At 54.2% G+C, this 21,144-nt stretch overlaps 1 protein-coding gene across 2 annotated transcripts in view; it reads left to right on the top strand.

Annotated features, from left to right (window-relative positions):
* The first annotated feature begins 1,185 nt into the window (after nucleotides 1-1,185).
* Pde2a (phosphodiesterase 2A) overlaps nucleotides 1,186-21,144 on the top strand; it is a 62,369-nt gene continuing 42,410 nt past the window's right edge. Inside the window, exons 1-2 of one of the 2 annotated variants that reach the window (XM_052157132.1) lie at nucleotides 1,261-1,364; nucleotides 11,543-11,604. In XM_052157132.1, the coding sequence (XP_052013092.1) occupies nucleotides 1,346-1,364; nucleotides 11,543-11,604 (81 nt within the window). In that variant the 5' untranslated portion in view covers nucleotides 1,261-1,345. Of the gene's footprint in view, nucleotides 1,365-11,542; nucleotides 11,605-21,144 lie in introns of both variants that reach the window. The other variant, XM_052157125.1, reaches the window with a different exon arrangement.

Raw genomic sequence — 21,144 nt, 5'->3', positions numbered from 1 at the left:
CATCTATGAGGTGGGGAGCAGGGGGCTCACTGAGTCACCTCCCAAGGGCTGGTGGGAAGTACAGAAAGAGGGGCAGTAGCGCAGAAAGGAGAACCAGGGAAGGTTACAGTGAGGACTGTCAGGAGTCTGTCTGTCTCACTATCATCCCAAGTTTGAGTCTTCTGGCAGCTCTGTGGGACAACTGAGGCCCAATGGGAAGGGGATCTGGCTAAAGTCACACTGGCAAAATCCAGGAAGACCCAAGTTCATCCTTCCATATAGACACATCCCGTGCCTGCCTTAGTCCGTCTTATAGCAAGCAGAGGCTAGAAAACAGGTTGGTCCAGGCAAGGATTTTGACCCAAGTTGCACAAATGTCCCCTCATCCCTCCAGGCAACCCCTACTGGGGTCGGGGTGCACCTCTGCGATAGAACACGAGGGGGCGCAGGAGCGTCACGGCTGCTGCAAGCGTCTGAGCCAGAGGCCGCTCTGCAGAGAAATGCGCTCCCGGCTCTCGGGGTCCCACCGCAGAACTGCGGACTAGGTGGCCCTGGGGCTTGCACCCTCTTCAGCTTCCTGGAACGTCCATGCAGACCTACCTGATAACCTTAGGGACCCAGTGCTCTCACCCCACACTTGGGAACGGTGCGCCTGTGTGTGTCAGAGCGCACGTGTCTCCTTCCTAGATCTGCTACTGCTTCAGAGCTCGTCCCATTTTGGAGCGACCTCTAAATTTCTCCCTCACTTTCCTCCACCCTCTGCACTGGAAGGAGAAAAGGGACCTCGGGGTTCCCGGACTGTGGCCGTGGCCGCTCTCCCCGCAGTGCGCTGGTCTCGGCCTCGGGGCTCTGGCCGGGCTACTGAAGTCCAAGTGATGGGGAGAGAATGTGGTGCGACAGTGCGCGGGACTCTGGGAGGGGTCCTACCACATAGGAGCAGTGACGATGGGATAAGCGGAGGGCAGCGAAGGCTGAGAGGCGACCGAGGAGAGGGAACCCTCGTAGCGACCCGTTGCAGGAGACTTGGGAGGGTGAAGGCCTGGCAGGGAGCAAGCCGGCCGAGATCGGGTGGGGTCCGATCCTTGGAAGGCGTTGAAGTGCCGTCCCCAGTAGCAGAGATGTAGGCGGGGCCTGAAGGCCTGGGGCGGGGCGGGGGCGGGGGCGGGGCGGGACCAGGGCGGACCCTCGCGCTGACCGGCGAAGCTGTTGCGGACGCGCTGACCGAGTGCAGCGGGCCGGGCTGGAGGGGCGGGCGGGCGGCTGCGAGCATGGTCCTGGTGTTGCACCACATCCTCATCGCTGTTGTCCAATTCCTCAGGCGGGGCCAGCAGGTCTTCCTCAAGCCGGACGAGCCGCCGCCGCAGCCATGCGCCGACAGCCTGCAGGTAGGAGGGCCCCCCCCCATTCTGGGTAACAGGGAGAAGCGGGTGTCCGGGGAGAGCCCGGTCAGGGCCCGGTCCTCTGAAGAGCTTGCAGTCGTCTGCCCTACGGTCTACTCTCCCCTGAACCTTCCTTTAAGAGGGGACCCTTCCCTTAGTTCGGAACCGTCTTGTATTGAATGGGACTGCAGCCATACCCAGAGGGGGTCCTTGATTCTTCAGCTCACAGCTCGAGTGCCACTCCAGATTCTGAGTCCTCTTCGCATCTGGAGCTCCTCCATCCCAAACCCTGAACTCTTAATTCTCGTTGGCCGGCTCAGCCACATAGACAGCTCTGTATAAGCCTGGAGTTCCCTTCTCCCAGGTTAGCCCCACTCCCTTCCAAAACCTCTGACCCTCTACTGTACAGATCAGATTCCAGGCACACCCATGTCCCCTAAGCCCCTGGCAGTAGGGAACTTTACCTCATAAGTAGGACCTTACCCCCACCACGCAACCTCTAGCTTCTAGTCTATAGTCTCACTCCCCATTCTTGCTAATCATCTAGATTCTAGTCCCCATCTTCCGCCCAACTCAAGGGTTCAGCCCCCTTTTGAAATCCCAGCTTCTCTCTTCTCCTCTGCCAGACTGCCCCCTGCCAGTCCTCACCTTTCACGCAGACCTCCAGTCCTCCTGTTGCCTCTCAGCCTCTAGTTTCTCTAGGTGTGATGGTTCCACATGAATTTTCAGTTCCCAAATTCCTGAGTGCATCATCTTTTGGCCCCTCTGCTGTTCTCCTGTTTAGTGTGCTGTTCCAGGCTGTCCTCTTCTCTAGGTCTGCTCAGCCCTTCAGTTTCTGTAGGTCACTACCTTTGCCCTAGGGTCTTTCTGTGACTATACCTTCCCTACATGTCTGTCTCTACTTTGGGTTGTGGGGGAACAGGCGCAGAAGACAGGGCTGGGGCATCAAGGACCTCCACCCCTGCCTGTGTTCTCAGGCAAGGCGAGGCACAGGATGGACTCAAGTCCAAGGGCTTAAACATGGAGAATGTTGCCCCCAGGGTGCCCAAAATATGTCGTGGGTAGGGATCATGTGGTGGGACACTGGTATTTATAACTTAAAAATTATAACCCCTTATCCCAGCCGCCCTGGAGGTGACTGGGGCAGTTGGGTTTGGGGATGGAGGTGGGGGGTAAATTGCAAGCTAATGCCCTTCACCTGTGGTGAGGGATGGGTGAGTCTGGGGTGTATGTGCTTGTATGAGGGTTCTAGTGTGCATAGCATGTGTTGAGTGTGGCTTGTGTGTAATCATATGTGTTGTGTTGTGTATAATCATATCATTTGAGTGAGATTTTTCACAGGGAGATGATAGTCTGGAGATCATGAGTCTGTGGTGTTACATGCTATGTGTGACTACAGAGGAAGGATTGTGGGTGGGAGTTGTAGCACAGCGAGTGACTCGTGTGTGTGTGTGTGTGTGTGTGTGTGTGTGTGTGTGTGTGGTTGTGTCTGTCATGGCATGGTGATGTTGTAGGGACAGCTTGCATGTTAAAGACTGAATAACTAGCTTGCATGTTAAAGACTGAATAACTGACTGTGCATGCTATTTGGCTGCAGTATGTAGCCAGGAAGAGTCCTAGCACCGTCCTGTTGGATTTGGACAGATGTCTTATGAGAGGGCAGTGGAGGTGTGTGTCTGTGCTTCTAGCTTCCTTGGTAGCTTAGGGTCAGTATGGTACATCCTGGGTTGGCTTGGGGAAAATATTCAGACCCCTGTGTGTTAGTATTTGTATCTGTGGTTCATGCAACTTTGGACAAGACCGGGTACAGTCAAGACCCAGGGTCCGGTTCACCCAGCAGCTGGTTGACCAGGTTGGAGGGTGGCAGGAGAAAGCAGTCTCCAGACTGAAGGACTTTGTGTATCTACAAATGGGTGATATTTTAGTCTGACATTAAGCATGCAAATTAAGCAGAATATGTCTGCACACGTGCTTCTGTGTCTGAGTGGTTTTATGTGTGTGTGTGTATCTGTGTGTGTGTGTGTGAGAGAGAGAGAGAGAGAGAGAGAGAGAGAGAGAAAGAGAGAGAGAGAGAGAGAGAGAGAGAGGGAGGGAGGGAGAGATTTAATTGGATGCATGCATCTGTGGCTAGGAAGGTGAGTGTGAGGTGTGTGAGCTGCACGGTGGGAGATGGAGTCTCAGTGTGGTATGAAGTGTGGGTGGGTGTGAGCCGTGTGACTTTTTCAGTGTGAGGTGTGGGTTCTGTGATCTTTTCTCCCTGGGAGCCATTTGCATGTGATGAGGAGAGTGTGGGGCATGGACAGTGAGTTAGGATGCCTTGGGGCAGGGCTGAGGTCTGGGCAATGGCGTGTGTGCATAAGGTGTGCATAAGGAGGAAAGAGGGATATTATGTTTAGCCGTGCGTGAATACAGCAGGTGCCCCATAAATGTTTGTGGAGTGACGTATGTGTGCGAGGCAGGCTTGGCTGCCTTCCTGTCCTTGCTTTCCTCCTAATCAAGTCCCCAGAGATGCCCTCGCCTGCCCTCCCAGCCCAGGCTGCCCCTAGCCTTTGCCCCTCATCCTCCTCACTTTGACCAAAGCCTTTGTCTTGAGTTTCCTGCTGAGCAGGCGCTGGACAGGCGGGCGGCGGGTGATGTTGTGGTCAGGGAACCTTTGTTCTTTTCCTCTTAGCTTGTCCTGCTTTGGGGCCAGGTTTTAGAGGGTGGGGAGAGGATACACGTGTCAGCAAATCTACTGTGTTTACTACAACCTCGGCAGAAGGGAGGGTCCAGCACTGACCAAGAGGTTGGGTGGTGACTCTGGAGGTGCCCTCTGGCCAGGGCAGACTGTGCCTGGAGTTGTCCAAGCCTGACAATGGCATACTGTTCAATCTGGGATGTTTCAGTTTTCTTTCTGGGTCATTATCACCTCAGTGATACTATACCAACCCCCCTTCACTATGTTCCCCTCTCCTCCATCCTTCTCTGTGTCACCAGACTGGGAGACAACCAGAAAGACTTCAGTCCGTGTCTGCATTTGTTGACCCCACATTAAATGGAGAGATAGACACTGTACTCACAGAAACCATTACCAGAAAGGGTTGACCTGGCCGATCTTTGGGGATCCTTTAGTCTGATGGCAGAGATCCCAGGTCTCCAGAGAATGCTCTGGGAAAGCCTTTCCAGGCACTCTCAACAGGTGTTGTTAGGGAACATTCAGGACTCCTAAGGTTGGAGGCACAGAGCCATCCCAGTTAACTAGAAAGGGGCTGGAGCTTAGTTGGCATTACCTTCTAGAAGATTCTTCAAGTGAGTTGTGTGTAATCTGGGCCTTGAAGCAGTGCAAGGTGGGTGTGGAACTGCGGTGGGAAATGATGCCGCTTCTGCCCAGCTACGCTGGCCAGCAGCACTGCCTGGCTTCTGTCGCCATTCCTGGTCCCCAGCTCTTTGCTCCCTTTTTCTCTCCCTTGTCTTGGGCTGAGTCACAATCATAATTGTGGTTGTCATCACCGTTTAGCTATTTCTTTCTAACTTCTGGGGTTCTCTGATGACATTTCGCCCCATGACTGAACTCATGCAGATGCCTACAAGCAGTGGTGGAGGCCCTGCTCGGCCACACAGGTCCAGTTTAAAGCCTTAGGATCTCTTGCTGGGCTGCTGACTTTCTGTGTGCAGCCGCCCCTCCTCATGCCTGGGGAAGCTGACCCTCTCTCAGCCGCTCCCCAGCCTAAATTGCACTTGGTTCTATGGAGCCTCCCGTGTCCGCCCCATTGGGGTCTGGCTTCCTGTGCCCGGAGCTAGGTCTGTCTCTTACTCACTATTGGATGGCCATATTTGCCCTGGATGGCAACGCCAGCTCTCAGCTAGAGGAACTGAAGCCCTGAGCAGGGAGTTCCTCCCAGAACCTCATTCCTCCAACATTCCCAGAGCGAGGAGACGGCCTGGGCCAGGGCTCCCAGCGTGTGGCAGGGCTGATACCACTGTCCAGCTCTCCTGGCCACCAGGCTGGGCTCTGGCCCCAGCACCATGCTGTTCCTTGGCTGGCCTCTGTGCTGCCTGTGGCGGGTAAATGATTATTAATGACCCCCCTGGCAAAGAGACAGGAAATGCTTCCCAGCCACAGCTGGGGCACTCTTGCCTGCCAGCCTGCCAGCCTCCCCGCCCTGGCCATGGGGTGAGCATCATCCTATCTGTCAGTTCTTCCCTGCACCTTAAGTCCTCCAGCCCCTCTCACTCTTCTCACTTTGACCTCCCAGGAATACGGAACAAGCAGAGCTCTGGCTTTCTTGTCCATGTCCTTGCTCCCAGCCTCTCATTTCTACCGTCTTCCCTGTCTCAATCAAGAAAGAAGTAACTCCTCTTCCAGGAAGCCTTCCCTGAGTGCTCAGCCAGTTCCTCTGCTACCTGCTCTCATGGGCTTGAGGACACTGTCTCTGCCATGGCGATTCTGTCCTTACTCTCTCTCATGGCTGCTCTAGGTGGCTCTAGGGCTGGGCTGAATGCTTTCTGTAGTCTGTCTTCTCCTCCTGGAAGTCTTTAGCCCAGCCTCCTAGGGCTCTCACGCCCCTTTCTCTGCCCGTCCTAACTCTCCTCTGTATCCTGCAGGCTTTCCTAGGTGGATGCTATGTCAATAGGAAGGTGAGAGATGAGTGTCCCCGAGTCTGAGCAATACTAGCCTGCCGCGCGTAGCTCAGACTCAGGTGCCAGGGGTGAGGCGGGAGGGAACCCAGACAGAGGCTGACGTGTGTGACTGGGGCCCTCATTCAGCCCAGCGTTAGAGGAAATGCAAGCTGGGAAGCTTTCAGAAAGAAACAAAACCGAAGGCCCAGGGATGAGCCTGGAGAACACGCTGGAGAAAGAGGGTGGTACCTGTTGGTGGCTTGTTGGTGGTAGACAGAGGGAGGGAGACTGGCACTCTCAAGTCCCGTGTTTCTGCTATGGGCCTGGACCCTGGGCTGTCATGGTGGGCACGCTGAATGGTTGCAAGGTAGGGGAGGGGCATCAGGAGACTGGTGGGGCTGGCAGCATCCAACCTTTTCAGGGCTTACGGACCCTGTTCAAGCTTCTGGATGTCGTCCAGGGAGCTGGCACGGGCGGAGGAGTTGGATGGCTGGCCTGTGGATCACGCATGCGCAGCTCCCTGGAGTGGAAACTGAGGCTCAGGCTGCCGTGGTCCGTGCTGAGGGTGATGGGCCTGGTCAGGGAAAGGATGGAGGAGAGAGGACTCCATGCAGGCGAGGGAGCCCCGCCACAGAGCTGGGCAGAGAGGAGAAGGGGCTGCCTGAGGTGACTGGGTGGGCTCTGTGCGGCCTCTGAGAGCCCAAGAAGGAGATGGTGTGGGGATGAAAGATGGGCTTTCGAGGAGCACCTTGGTTCCTCCAAGAAGCACCTCCCAGGAGGTCACCAGCCTCGCGGCTAACGGGGGACCTGGATTCTACTCAGGGCTGCTGTGCTCTCACACACTGGTCATGTGTGGGCACCCGGTGTTCTGCCCTGGGCAGCATGTTCAGAACTGGAAAAACTAAAACAAGCTGCAGAAATTAGTGACTTCAAATCCACAAATGCATGAGAAGAAATGTAAATTTATGAAAATGATCAATGTACCTGACCCTTCTCATGTAAATTGCAAACGGCTGCCTCCCTGGACTTTATGGCTCAGGCTTCTGTGAACTGTCCCTGATGTGGCCACCCCCCAGGGCCCGGCCTTCCTGTTTTGAGGAGCCTGCCCTTCCTTTCCAGCTGGTGCCTGGGGTGAAGGAAGACATTTTGCTTTTCCTGTCCCTTGCCCTGAGGGAATTAGCCCTTTGCAACCCCCATGCACGGCTGGCATACCAGAGTGGATAGTGGGGAGGCCTTCTGAAGAGATTGAAGAGAAAAGAAAGAAGAATCTGGAAGAACACATGAGAGGGGCAGGGAGTCGGGCAGCAGCTGACCCAGCACAAGCATGGGCTCTCCAGAATTCGAAAAGTTCCAGTTGTCAGAAACACCAGCCTGTATAGGTCCAACTGTGTAGTCTCGAGGCTGGGCACTGCTGGGTTCCTTGCCTTGTGGTACGCTCTGGCACCGCCTTCTGAGCTGTGTTTTCTCACTTGTTAAACAAGGAAGTTGGCGGCCCATAGCTCTGTATGAGTACCACCAGCTCCTAAGAGACTGTCGGCTTGGGCTTCTCCAAGGGAGGACGATAGCCCTCCATGACTCTCAGCTCTCAGCCCGGGCTGGGTGGCTGTGCGGCTGTGTGAATCCTACATTCTGTGACTTTAAGATGCTGGGACTCTGGGAGCCCAAGATGCGGACAGTCTGTGCATGCAGGATTCTAGAATTTGATGATTTGATGATTCAATGATGCTAAATGGGGCTGCTGGGAAGAGCTGCAGCCACCTGCCTTGTTAATGTCAATGTTCAGTTATTAAAAACATAACAAGACACAATGGAGACAGATAGCTTCGGCTGGGATGGCAGCTCCACCCTTAAGTGAAGAGGGGAGGAGGGGTACCTTGACAGCTGAGGAGATGGGAGACCCTTTTAGTCTGGTCACATGGGCTCTCCCCCCCGCCACAGCAGACTTGGAACATGTTCGTGTGAGGGACCTGCCACTTCTAAGCTTGTATGGCATGGCAGTCAGTCCCATCACGCCCTGCCTGCGTCCCTCAGGCGTCTTAGACTCTGACCAAAGAGCACCGTTCTTCCCAGCCCTCGAGGTGTCTTCGTAGAGCTATAGAGGGATGTAGACGTAGAAGGAGGGGCCTGCTCACGCCTTTTCTCAACAGCTGTCCGAGGGGAAAACAGGACGTGAGTATTTCCTGGACACGGGTGTGGAGATGCAGAAACCTTTGCCAGCGAGGGCTGAGGACCCAGAGGCTAACCAGAGGATAGTCTCCATGCTCCCTACAATCCTGGCTCTTATTCTGAGTCTTAGGAGCCTTAAAGGAGCTGATGGAGCCTGGCCCGAGTCTCAGACACACCATGCAGTTGTCACAAAACCAGCGCTGTTGCCTAGTACCTCACTGCCTCTTGGATCCTACTTGTGCCTTATTACCCAGGCCAGAGTTGGAAAGGAACCCTGGCTCAAAGAGAAGATCTTGCCTTTTAGAGCCTGACCCTGGTGGCCCTACAGAAGCCTGTCAAGGCTGTGTGTCCAGAATTCCCCAGCCTAGTGGGCTGCCACACCAAAACTAGTCCAGCAGGTCTGAAATACAGCTCCCTGATTCCCTGGACGCACCTCATTGCCGCCCAGCCGTTCCCTTCCCCTGGGATCCCGTGAGGCAGGAGTGGAGGTTAGGACTCAGGTTCGAGGGCAGAGTCCCAGCCTGCCACCCTCCAGCTTTCTCCTCCCACAGGCTAGGAAGCAGGTGGGACACAGCTGTTCTTGTCATCCACAAGGCTCCATTGTATACTTCCTCCTGCCTCGGTCTCAAGAGTGGGGTCCCCTGCAGGGAACCCTCTGCAGCTGACTGGCTCTCAGAGAGCCTTCCTGTGATTCCCCAGCAGGGCTTTCCTCTCTGTTCTACTACTGTTCCCTCATATTCTCTCTTTCAGGCTCTGTTCCATCCCCATAGGTCTCCATTTCTGGTTGTACAGGTGTGACTCTCTCAAAAGCCAGCCTAGGAAATATCCTAGAAGATCAAGTCAAACTCTTCTGACGAAGACACTGCCTCAGAGAGGGGAAGGTCCTAACTAAAGTTACACAGTAGACTGTGGCAGAGCTCTGTGCTATGCCCCTTCTCCTCTGGGTCATAGGGACACCCTGCCCTTGGCCTCGGGTGTCCAAGGTTTGAGAACTGACCATGATAGACGCAGAATACACAGGGACCTCCTGAAGCCCAGCTGGCCTCTCTCAGCCTTACTGCCAGGCCCAAACTGCTATCTCTCTTCTTTGTCAGCCCCTTGTCTTCTCCACTGTCTCTGATGTCTAGATAGCCATTCCATTTGGCAAACCTTGACCTTGGAACTCAACTTGGGCCTCCATGTCTGGTATAGGCACCCATGCCTACGGACACACAGGCATGTGCAAAGATATCACAAGCACAAACAAATCCCATCAAGTTTAAAACTGGACCAGCTATAGAGGAGGTCACTCTGGTTGCTACTGTCTTCTCTTGGCTGTAAATCCCCATGCATCTCGTGTGACCCCTTCAGGGTCCTGCAGACAGGCTCCACCTCACTAGTTCCTTAGTGATAGCTGGGGATGTGAGTCTCTATTCCTCTCCAAGCCCATGTCCACAGTGAAATCCCGCCCTTCTGTCTTCAGGAGCAACTCAGCTTCCTGTGACTGGGTGGGAAAGCCAAGAGGTTCCCCAGAGGACAGTGGGACAATGAGGAGGAACTAACAGATAAGACTTTGCATCTTCTCAAAGCAGGGCCCACCCCACCCTGACCGCCCCACCTGACAACTTGAGCATAGCCCTGTCCTGTTGCCCTTTACAGCTAAGGGTTTTGTGTGCCCTCTAGCACGTAGGTCAGATTATCAAGAGCCTTGATACTTCATGGTAGTCTTTTGACTGAATCCTGAGAGGTCAAGTTCTTAGGTTACTGGCGGCACATGGGCAGGTAAATGTGTATTCCCAGGCATGGGGGCAGGGAAGTGTGTGATGTGGCTGTGTTGGCCAGTAGGGCAGTGATCAGCATTACAACTGGGGAAGGCCTTTGGATGCCTAAGTAAGATTTCTTCCCCACCCCCACACAGACACATCTAGACCCCATACTTGGGGTTGAATAGAGGGGATCAGAAGGGAGAGAGAGACAGGTGTCTGAATAGGAGCAGCTCTCTTTAGGAGTCTCTGAGGGTGGTAGAGGGTCACTTCCACTCTGTTCTCCTGCGAGAGGAGAACATTCAGGACTGTGGGGAAGAGGAGGCACATGTTTTGTGCACAAAAGGGATGTCCTCTAGGGTCAGACACTTATCTCAGCCCTTGTCATTTCCTCTGCAGGACAAGGCGGGGTTAGCGGGGTCATTGCACATAGGGAAGGGACAGGCTGGAGCCAACAAATGCTAGACCCTATAGCAGCCAGCACAGGTGACCTTGTCGTGCCCTGGGTTACAATCAGTCCCCTGTGGAGGTCTAGCCACTCAACCACACTTGCCTGAGAGGTGAACACTCCTAGACTGTCACTCTTCACACAGACATCTGAGCGGCATCAGGACTAGCTGAATATGTAGCAAAGTAGGAAACACCACCGGACACAGGGGACATATGAGACGGCCAGGCACCTGACATAGTCACTCCACAAGCATCCACAAACCCAGGACAGCTACTGTCACCTCCCCATTACCCCTGTGAGAGCCGGAGAGACTCCTATAGCCATAGGCAGGTGTTCAGTGCCTGGGCGGGGAAGAGAGGGATACCATGCCGGGCAGGGAACTTAGCTCTTCCCCCCCCCCCCCCCCCCCCCGTGCCAGACTGTGTCTCCCCCATCCTGCTGAGCGAGCCTGAGGCTGTTTATTTCCTTTCGGGGATGGGTGTTTTGTCCCCCTCCCCCCTCTCCCCCACCCTGTCCCTACCACACGCTTCCGAAGCTGCCAAATCAAATCAGTCCCTGCACCCTCGCCAGGCTGGCATGGAGGCCAGCAGCTGACGGGAATGAAGCCAGGCTCAGAATATCCCACCGCCTGTCCGATGCTGGGACATGCTTGGGGGTGGGGGTGGGGGTGGGGAGGGGCAGGAGCCTGCAGCTGGCCCAGGACAGTGCTTGTCAGAGAAGCTGGGGCTTCTCCAAGTTGCCTGAGTGATGGACCCCTGAGAACAAGTGAGCGGGTCCCTGACTGTCCCTGCCTACGGCCACTGTTAGCAGCACTCTGGGACAGTGGAGGGGGCTCTGGGGGAATTGCGTGGAGGTCCAGTTGAGGCCCAGAGGTCTCAGTGCCAGACTGGTGATAGCTGCTTACGCACAAGGCACAGCTCTTGGGATTTTCAGTACCTCTGGACTTTGAGCACCAAGGCCCAGCCCTCTCTGGAGAGTCACTGGCTACTTCAGGTGGGTGTTCTGATCCCATTTTACAGATAAGGAAACTGAGGTTTAGGAAGGCCTGAAGAAGGTTTTCTGGAGAGAAGTAGAAGTGGGATGAAGAGTGTGTCGCAGGGAGAGCAGGGCGCAAGCAGGCGGGCTGCCTGGAGGAGACAGCTTCCTGGGATCCGATGGGAGGGCAGGCTGGGGAGAATGGGGGAAGGCCTGGTAGGCCTCAGCCCTTGGCCTTCTTGTCTCTGCAGCCAGCCAGGACCCCCTTGCACAGAAGCCAGAACCCCCAGGGAGTAGAGAAGACCGACTGGAGGTGAGAGCTCAGTGGATGGAAGAGTGGGTGGGCGCTGGGGAGGGCTGCAGGATCTGGAAGCTGGAGCTGCATTCCCTGCCCACCCTCTCCAGCCTAAGGACACACACACACACACCAAGACCCCCCTTCTTACTCTGTGCCCAGCCTGGAGGGCGGGCTCCCTGTCCTCAACTGAGCAGGAAGCCATTTCTGACTCCTCTCTGGTTCTCCGCCTCCTTTGTATCCCCTGCCCATCGCAGAGTCCCTCTCCCAGCCCCAGCCCTGCACTGCCCCCCCACCCCCACCCCTGACACTCCTTGGCTGCTTGCTCTCAGTTGTCCTCACCTTCCCTGAGATTGCCAAAAGGATCTTTCTAACACCCAAATCTGAACCTGTCTACTCACACGTTCTCCATGGTCCCCATCCTTTTGACCGTCTGAAGCTCTGGCCTATCACAGTCTCCCCCCAACCCCCCCTCCCCCCGTCCGCTCTTGCTTCACCAAACACCTGCTGCTGACATCCCAAGCAGTCATGGGCTCTGCAATAGCCCCCTCCTCCAGGACGGCCTCTTCCCACTCTCCATCAACTCCAGCCGGCTCTCGCCTCCTCCTCTGAGCTCTCCCACCTAACGGTTGGGTGCTAGGGCATTCTGTTGTCTGCCCACCGTGTGCCATAGAACCCTACTTTCTTCATTCTGTGACTGTATGTACACCTGGCTTGCCTCCTGCACCTTGAGCTCCTAAGCCTGGGAACTGTGTTTCTCTCATTCCTTACCCCCACTGATGGGAGGGCCACCAGCCCAGTTCTGACTGCCTTTTGGGGGTGCCTTGAGTTAACTTTCCACATTCAATGATTAACAAAAATGGGGGTAAACTGTGTGTATTGAAGATTGAAACCAAGTGGTGTGCTTGCGCACGTGTGTGTGTGTGTGTGTGTGTGTGCATGTGTGTACTGGTTCCTGTGTCTGCATTGTGCCCAAGAGAACTGAGAGGAAGAGGTTGTTGCCAATGTGAGCCCCGTGGTGCCAAGCCCTTTGAGCATACACCCTGCACAACTCTTAGCATAAGCTAAGGACAGCTGTGTTTGGGGGAAGTCAAGGCTCGGAGCAGGTGCTGGGGTGGGTCAGCGTAAAGCTGAGGCTAGATGCCTCGTGTCCATTCATTAAGCTGAGAAAGATGTCTAACAGGGCTTGGGGCTCAGCATGGCTTTCCTCCTGTAGCATGAGGCCAGGACTGAGAGTGGGACTGGGTCCTGATGCTAGGCGCTGGCCAAGGGAAGGAGGAGGGACTGGAGCGTCATTATTAATTTATTTATTGCCATGGCATTCCCCATGGGTGGGAGCTCCCCCCAGAGCTGGGACAGATGGTGTTCCTGGGAGCCAGCAGTGTCTCAGCAGCCTCGGCCACCCGCCAGGAAAGATTGCATTTGTCACCAACCCAGGAAGCCACAAGGGGAGGGATTTGGAGAAGCCGAGACCCTCTAGGGTTGTGGGGGCTGAAGGAGCCTGGCTCCAGGTTTCGTGTCTCTGTGCGCAGACTCCGTTCCTCACCCATTAGCTCCTCTGTCTGCAGGTCACATCCGGTCCCTGTTCCATTCCACCACAGCATCCTCTCCACGAGGCCTCCCTGGATCAAGCCTATCTTCTCCTCTGCTGCAGTCTCTCTCCCTTTCCTGTTGGGTCTTGTCACCCTCTCACTCTGATTAAGGATCTCAGGCTGGCACTGTCTCAGCTCTGTTTTTTGGATTTGGTTTTTTCGAGACAGGGTTTCTCTGTATAGCTCTGACTGTCCTGGAACTCACCCTGTAGACCAGGCTGGCCTCGAACTCAGAAATCCACCTGCCTCTGCCTCCCAGAGTGCTGGGATTACAGGTGTGCGCCACCACCGCCCAGCTAGTCTCAGCTCTGTTTTACCTACAACCCTTCACTCACCTCAAAAGGACGGTCATTATCAGCTTTGCCTTTTGGAAGAACCTGCTCTGGTCTAGGTCTGCCACGCAGCCATTATGTGAACCCATCTTCCTCATCTGTAGGCAGAGATGAGATCTCCCAATGTATAGTTCAGGTTGGCGGAGTGCTTGGTAGAGCAAAAGCCCTGGGGTGTATCTTGAGCACTGCATACATCAGGCACAGTGGTCAGCTTGGGATACAAAGTACTTTGTCTTCAAAACCCCAAAATAACACAAAACAAGCAAGCAACGACAAAGAGTCCAAACAAACAAAATAGACCTCCCACCATCACTGCAACAGAAATGCACTGTTGTTACCATTAGAGTCCAGAGCAGCCGAGAGAAGCTGCTGAGTTTGTGTGAGGCCCAGGCCTGAGCCGCAGCAGGTTGTGAGGAGAATCTTCCTGCTCAGTGATCCTCATAGTCAGGACTAACTTATCCCCCAGCCCGAGCACACACACAAGGCAGTGCACGCAAGGCTGCACTGAGGCCTGTAAAGTTCTGCGGGCTCGGGACGTCCTTCTGACACTGGCTTGGCAGCAGCAATGGGCACTACGCTGTCAGCAACCCTCCCTACCCGTCAGGCACCGGGTCAGCATACTCTTTAGGGACGGCACCCTGGCCTCTGGTCAGCAGGAGGGAGGGGGCCCTTCTGGCTCAACCTGGGATCCAGGCTTTGTGACAGGGGACAGTTCAGGTTGGTGAACTGAGCACACCGAGCTAACATCTCTGAGCTGGGACCAGGGACCAGGTGGGGTCCTGGGAGCTCCAGCTGGGATGAAGGCTGAAGCAGGTGCCGAGACAAGGCCCGCAAGGCTGGCATGGAGCAGAGGCGCTCCCCAGTGCACAGTGAGTGCTTCCGCATGGCGGCTCGGCTCCATCTTCAGCACACACCAGTTCTTAGCCCCACGCCACACTTGCTCATCCGGGGCCCCTCCAGGTTAAATGTGCCAAGTTTCCCACCTCGGGTGGACTCGATCTTCTCCCCTCCCTGGGCACTCTCAGCTCTAAGTCTCCCTGCATAGACCATTGGGCAGCTTGTCACGCCACACAGTTATTGGGTTGTCTATCTCCTCTCTAGTTACTGAAAACACCTGACGCCCTTTCATCGCCCTTGGGTTCAGTGGGGCCTGGCTTACTGTAGATGCTTAACCAAGGCATCTCTCATGAATGAGCGTACCTGCACACAGGCTTGGGGTGGGTATGAACGAGGCCCAGCTGGTGAATTAGGGCAGTCGTGGAGGCTTCTGAGAGTCTTCACGAAGACATGAAGAATGGAGGGAGTCAAGACCAGAGGTCAGCTGAGCTGTCAGAATCCACAGGGTCAGCTCCCGACAGAACCAATGAAGAATGCCAAGGACCATGAACACCCAGAGACAAGTGTCTGAACCTCAGCCCTAAGGGGCGTCCCTGGGAGGTGGGAAGGTGTGGTTTGAGAGCGAGGGAGTGAAGTAGAGGCTCTAGCAGTGGTGGAAGGGCCCTCGCACCGGCCTGGTAGCCATGCAAAGCAAGATCAGTGCTGTGGAGGAGAAAGGCTGCAGTGGAGCACAGGTCCCGGGCACTGGGGTGAGCTGGAAGGGAGGGCCACCGTGGAGGCCATTCGCCAGACCTACTTGAACATTCCCCATCAAGCACTCCTCCTGCCAGCTGTTCCCTGCTTTGTCCTGAATTCTCACATCAGTAGCAAGTGGCCTCAGTGCTGGCCTGTGGCCCCTGAGGGAGCTGCTGCCAACGCGTCGGCTGAAGCATCTGGCATCCACAGGGGCCCCCAGGCCCTGCCATCTGTCTGTGCCCACCTGTCAGGCTGCACAGGCCGGGGGCATGTAGAGCCTTGGGACCAGAGAAGAAGTTTCAGCTGTCACCCTAGCCTGTCTCTCTGTCTGCCCATCCATCTGTCCACACCCCGACTGATGGAGAACAGTAGGAACGGCACCACAGGCAGGTCCTTCCATCAGAAGAGCACAGTCAGAAGGGAGAAGTGTCAGGGAAGATGAAAGCCAAGATAAGGCCAGGCTGTGGGTAAGCTCAGGCTCAGAGAAATCCGATTCCGTGAGAACCGGACTTAGCTCAGAGAAACAACAGAACAGCTGAGAAACTGAGAGACGCACGGCAGGTCCACGGGGTGTTGGTCAGGGCAGATGCTGGGGGCCCAGGCGTGAGCATGAGAGCAGAACACCCTCCCCTCCCCCGCCCTGTCCTGCTTGGCCCTTGGCTGTAAATACTCAGAGAACAAGTTCCGTTTCCCGGGAAATATTTATCTCAGGCCGTGTGGGGAGCGTGTGCGTTGGCCTGCTCGTGTCCTTCCTGCAGGTTGGCCCGGGCAAGAGGTGAGGGGCCTTGGCAGCTAGGAGGGACAATCTGTAGGGCCACAGGACAAGCCAGGAAGGAGGTGGCGTACCCTGAGTTCCCTGACTGGAGCCTGAATCAGAACTGTGCTGGCCTGGGAGGGAGGAACCTGTTTTCTCTAAATTCCACAGACCGACCTCTGCTCTCTCATCCTGTCTTCATCCTTGTCAGCTCTGGTGCTGCCAGGTTCCCATCTGTCTCTAAGACACTTCGCTCCTGTCTGTGTCCCCAACTCTAAGCCCTTTCTCTTTCCCTTTCCCAGATCTCGGAGCCTTCCTTAGCTTCCTCTGGGACAGCTTTTTCTAACTCTGACCTTCTGACCTCTTGTCATTTGCCCTCCTTCTCCTTCCTCTGTCAGGCTTCCACTGAGGCCTGCTGGTCTGGTCCAAAGTCAGACAATGTTTGTTGTAGCCTTTCAGGAGTCTCAGTAGGAAGCGCAGGGCTAAGCACTCCGTCCACGGTGCCTGTGCGGTACCTAGTGGGTATCTCCTGTGCCCATCTCATGGGGCCAGCCCAAGCCCAGGCACTTGGACGATTTGGGTATGTTACGGGGGAGACTGGGAAAAGCCCCATGAGCCCATATAGAATGAGCAGGAGCCCAGAGTGTTTGCTGAGTGGCTACGGGCTGTGTGTCCCAGACAGACCAGCCTGACTGGACCCTGACAACAGGAAACCTCTGAAGGAACATGCCTCAGCTGAGGCCTCTGAGCACAACAACAGGAAGCAGTGTTGACACGAGGCAGCAGCCCTGTGACTATGCCCAGCAAAGGGGTGGGTGTGGGTGCTGCTTTGGTGACACTGAGACACGGGTGGTGGCGTATTCTAAAGGGCGTGGACATTGGACCTGTGACATGTGATACTACAAAGTTCAAGACCATGATCATGGGATTCTGTGCAGAGAGCAAATGAGTTACTGAATACTGATTGTGTGACGCTTTGAGATTCTGAGTGTGTGAGACAGTAGGGACCTTGTGTGTGACTCTGAGGATAATGATGGGTACATAACAGGTGTGACGTCATGAGAATCAAATACATATACATGGGGAAATGACACTGTGTAGTAATAGGTGTGGTCCTGGGACATTGAACCGTGAGGCCCAGCGTGTGCCCCAAGGACATGATATGGTAAAGCCGAATGTATGAACAAGGATGTAACGGGAGGTGACATCGAGTGTGTGAAAATGGTTATGATGCACGCAGTCCTCAGCCTGGCATTGCACGTGTGATATGTAACATGGTCATGACAAAATGAAATGTGAACCCTCAATGCCGTGTGAGTGTGACCGTGTCGTGGGAGGAGGCAGGGTAGTAGTACAGTACAAGCGGCAGCTGGAAGGATGCCCGAGGGCTGTGTGCAGTGTGGCGAGTCCAGGGGCACAGCAGGGAGCCGGGCAGACCCGTGGGAGCCTCCTGAGAACGGAACAAGCCTTTGAGAGGGTTGCAGGCTGAAATGATTGAACTTGTTGATGACTTTGAAGGTGAGAGAGAAGGCAGAGACTGTGACTTCGTGTGGGCGTGAGAGGCTAAGAACCCCTGAAGTGGGCTGTAGCCTGCCCAGTATGAGGATCTACCTCTGATCCTTCCACACTGGAAAAAGAAAAAGTATGGCAGCCTGCGCCTGCGACGCTGTTCCTGCGACCATGCGACACTGTTCAGGGGAGACAGAGACGGGAGGGGAGTAACACAGGTGTTTGCTCACCAGACAGCCAGGCTGAATGAGGGCCAGGGCCAGCGAAAGACCCTGTTGAAAGAGCTGACGTGGAGCGCGGTTGACGAAGACACCTGGCTAACCGTTGGCTTCCATGCAGACTGCTTGCAGGCCTGAATGCTGAGCAGCATTTATTTATTTATTTATTTGTTTATTTATTTATTTATTTGCTTATTTACTTATTTACTTATTTATTTTGTTTATTTGAGACAGTGTTTCTCTGTATAGCCCTGGCTGTCCTGGAACTCACTCTGCAGACCAAGCTGGCCTCGAACTCAGAATCCACCTGCCTCTGCCTCCCTGAGTGCTGGTATTACAGGCATGCGCCACCACTGCCTGGCTTTATTTTATTTTTTAAACAATCTCATTATGTAGCCATGGTTGGCCTGGAACTCACTATGTAGACCAGGCCGGCCTCAAACTTACATGGATTTCTCCTGCCTCTGTCTCTTCTTCCTGAGTACTGGGATTAAGTGTATTCACCACTATACCTGCCCCCAAATAAAAATGCTTTAAGCACAATACCATAAAGAAGAATACAACACACTGTCCAGTCACCCGAGCTGCACGCTGGTCACCACTTAGTCACGGGCAGCTCTCAGTTACTCTCACTAACTTTGTAGTCCCTCTTCAATTTTGTTTTCAATTTTCTTTGGTTAAGTTAAAAAAATATTTCATTGCAGTAAAATATACACAGGGGAGTTTTCTGTCTTTAAATACAGTCTCACTGGGGAGGCAAAGGTGGGTGGATCTCCGTGTTCAATGCCAGCCTGGTCTGCAGAGCAAGTTCCAGGGAAGTCAGGGCCACATAGAGAAACCCTGTCTCAAGAAACAAACAAAAACAACCAACCAAACAAACAAACAAAATTGTTCACATTGTTTCTGAACCGAACTCCAAACTCTTTCCATCTCCCAAACAAAATCTACCTTTGAAAAAGCCTTCTTCTGCCTGCCCCTGCGCCCCCAGCCCCTACGCTCCCCAGCCCCTGCACCCCCAGCCCCGACAAGCTCCTCCCCACTTCCTAGTCTCTAGGGGCCTCATTTAATCAGAATCATGCAGTATTTGTCTTTTGAGGACTGCCTTTCTGTCGCCGAACATGCTGTCCTAGAAGTCACTCCACGTCGGAACACGTGACAGGGCTTGCTGCCTCCTATGGCCGACTGAGTCCAGTTCACACTTTCTTGCTTGTCTCTGTGCCCACTGATGGCCACTCGTGTCATTCTCTCTGTTTAGCTGTGTGGGTGTGGCTCCTCTGATCACGGGTGCATAAAGATCCCTTCAATACTCTGCCCTCAGTGATCTTGGGTGTCAATAATCGCTTTTGCTGGGTCACATGGTAATGATCTACATTTGATTTTTATGGTTTTTCTTCTTTTTTTTTTTAGTTTATTAAAAAAATTAATTACCTTTTATTTAGTGTGTGTACACGTGTACCTGTGCTTGTGTGTGTGCATGCGCGCATACACCACGGCACGCACGTGGAGGTCAGAAGACAGGTCACTTCTCTCCTCTGCCATGTGCATGCCAGGAATCAGCTGAGGGCTGGTGGCAGCACCAACCTGTTTGCAGGCCTGTGTGTGCGGCCATTTGTGCCAGGATGGCCTTGAATGCGTTATCTTCCTGCCTCGGCCCACTGAGCCCTGGAGTTACAGGTGTGCACTAGCACGCCTGGCTGTGCTGTAGTTGTTATTGGTTTTAGAAGTGGCCGTACAGTGTCTCCCAGCATCTGCATCATTTTCTAGTCCTACCCATGGTGTACATGTGCTTCAGTCTCCACACACCGAAGCCAGCCCTTGATGTTTTCTGGATATCTCAGACAATAGCCTTCAGGATGGGTGACGTGGCCTCTTGCTGTGGTTTTGATTTTCTTTTCTAAATGATTAGAGATGTCGCACATCCTTCCACACGGCCATCCTCTGTGTATCCTGTGTATGTCTTCTCTAGGGAAGCATCTATCAAGTCCTTTGTTCATGCTTTAGGTTGGATTGTTTGCTTTCTGTGGCTGTTGGGTTATGGGATTTCCTTATGTGTTAAACCTTTATTAGACACAAGATTTGCAAGTATTTTCCTCTCATTCTGTGGGTCATTTTACTGAAACATTTTCATTTAGCTTAGAGGCTGTCATCCCCTCCTCAACCCTTCTACCTAGTGTTCCACCTGCTACTTTCAAATCACATTTATTCCTTTATTTATTTATGGGGGGGGGGCTGCGAGGCCCCCAGGTGGCATCAGAATGAAACAGTCTGACACAGCATGGAAGCCTGTTCTAGAGTGGTGACAGGGTGCGACACTGGCCCCACGTGATGTGTGATACAGAGAATGTGAGACACCCCGAGTGGAGGTGACAGAAATGAATCATTGTGTGACAGTCAAGGTGGGACACTGTGGACACTGGGGCGACCTGTGTCATCGACTGTGTGGGACCTGCTGTGAGAAGATCACAGTGATTGTGTCCACGTGTGATATCTTGGGGTGATGTGTGTGGCACAGGGCATAACTCTGTGTGGGAGTGAGAGGGACTGATGATGCTTCGTGAGTGACTGTGTCTGGGGTCGGTCACAGTCATACTTGCTGACATCGGAGAGGGGGATGGGATGGGCATTGTAGCATGGACAAGAGACATTCTCAACTGGGCTAGAAATGGCGTCTTCGACCAGGTGTGAGGAGCCCTCCCTGCTCCGGATACCAGGGACAGATTTGCAGAGGAGGCTGCCTCACCCTGGTAGAGGCTTCAGAAGCTGACCACACTGGCCAACCAAGGGCAGTGTTGTAGGTTCTGACTGAACCTCATCATTTTATTGGTTGTGTCTCGGTTTCCCCAAGTACCACATACGGCTGTTAATGGGATTATAAGAAGCAGTCTCCCATACTGGGTGAAGGTGCTTCCCCTTGTGGTGCTTCCCTCTCAACCCTGGACCTTCATGGAAGCTGATGGGAGCACCCACGGGAGCACCTGGGAGAGATGTGCTCTCATGCTCTCAGTCCTTTTGTCTTTCCCTGCTCACTGTCTCCTGTCCCTGGCTCAGTGTTGTGGCTTCTATTTCTTCCTGCATTCCTTTCTCCCAGACTCCCGCTGTACTCACCAGCCCATGAGCCTCCAGCACAGGTTCCTGAGGCCTCATTCAATTAAGACCGATGCAATTTGCTCATGGAAGGAAAAAAAAAAAAAAACTATAATTTTGTTAATCACACCAGTAGGGGAGCTGGGCCTGCTGGGGAAAGCGGGGAAGGGTAGGAGGCCCATACAAACAGCTGAGGACATGGGTATCCACTGCCTGTCCCAGGACCCTAACCACTCCCTCAGGTGCTTTCAGGAGTCAACAGAATCCAAAGCTTGGGTCACCCAAAACCCAGCTAGAGGCTTTGATATAGGAGTCTGCCCTACCACCACAATGTTGTCCCTGGTTGAGTTTCTAGCTGACTCTGGGCCTGTTTCCTAATACATGAGAGTTGGCTTGGGGGGCGGGGGTCTCAGAGCCGCCAGGCTGGGTTCCCTGGACCTGGTATCTCAGCAGCAGTTTGTGCCCTTTATGGCTCCTGTAGGACATTCTTCCTGGGC

The sequence above is a fragment of the Apodemus sylvaticus genome, chromosome 1 (assembly GCF_947179515.1).
Source record: "Apodemus sylvaticus chromosome 1, mApoSyl1.1, whole genome shotgun sequence".
In the NCBI taxonomy this organism is placed as follows: Eukaryota; Metazoa; Chordata; class Mammalia; order Rodentia; family Muridae; genus Apodemus; species Apodemus sylvaticus.
This window is presented reverse-complemented; position numbering and strand designations above follow the sequence as displayed.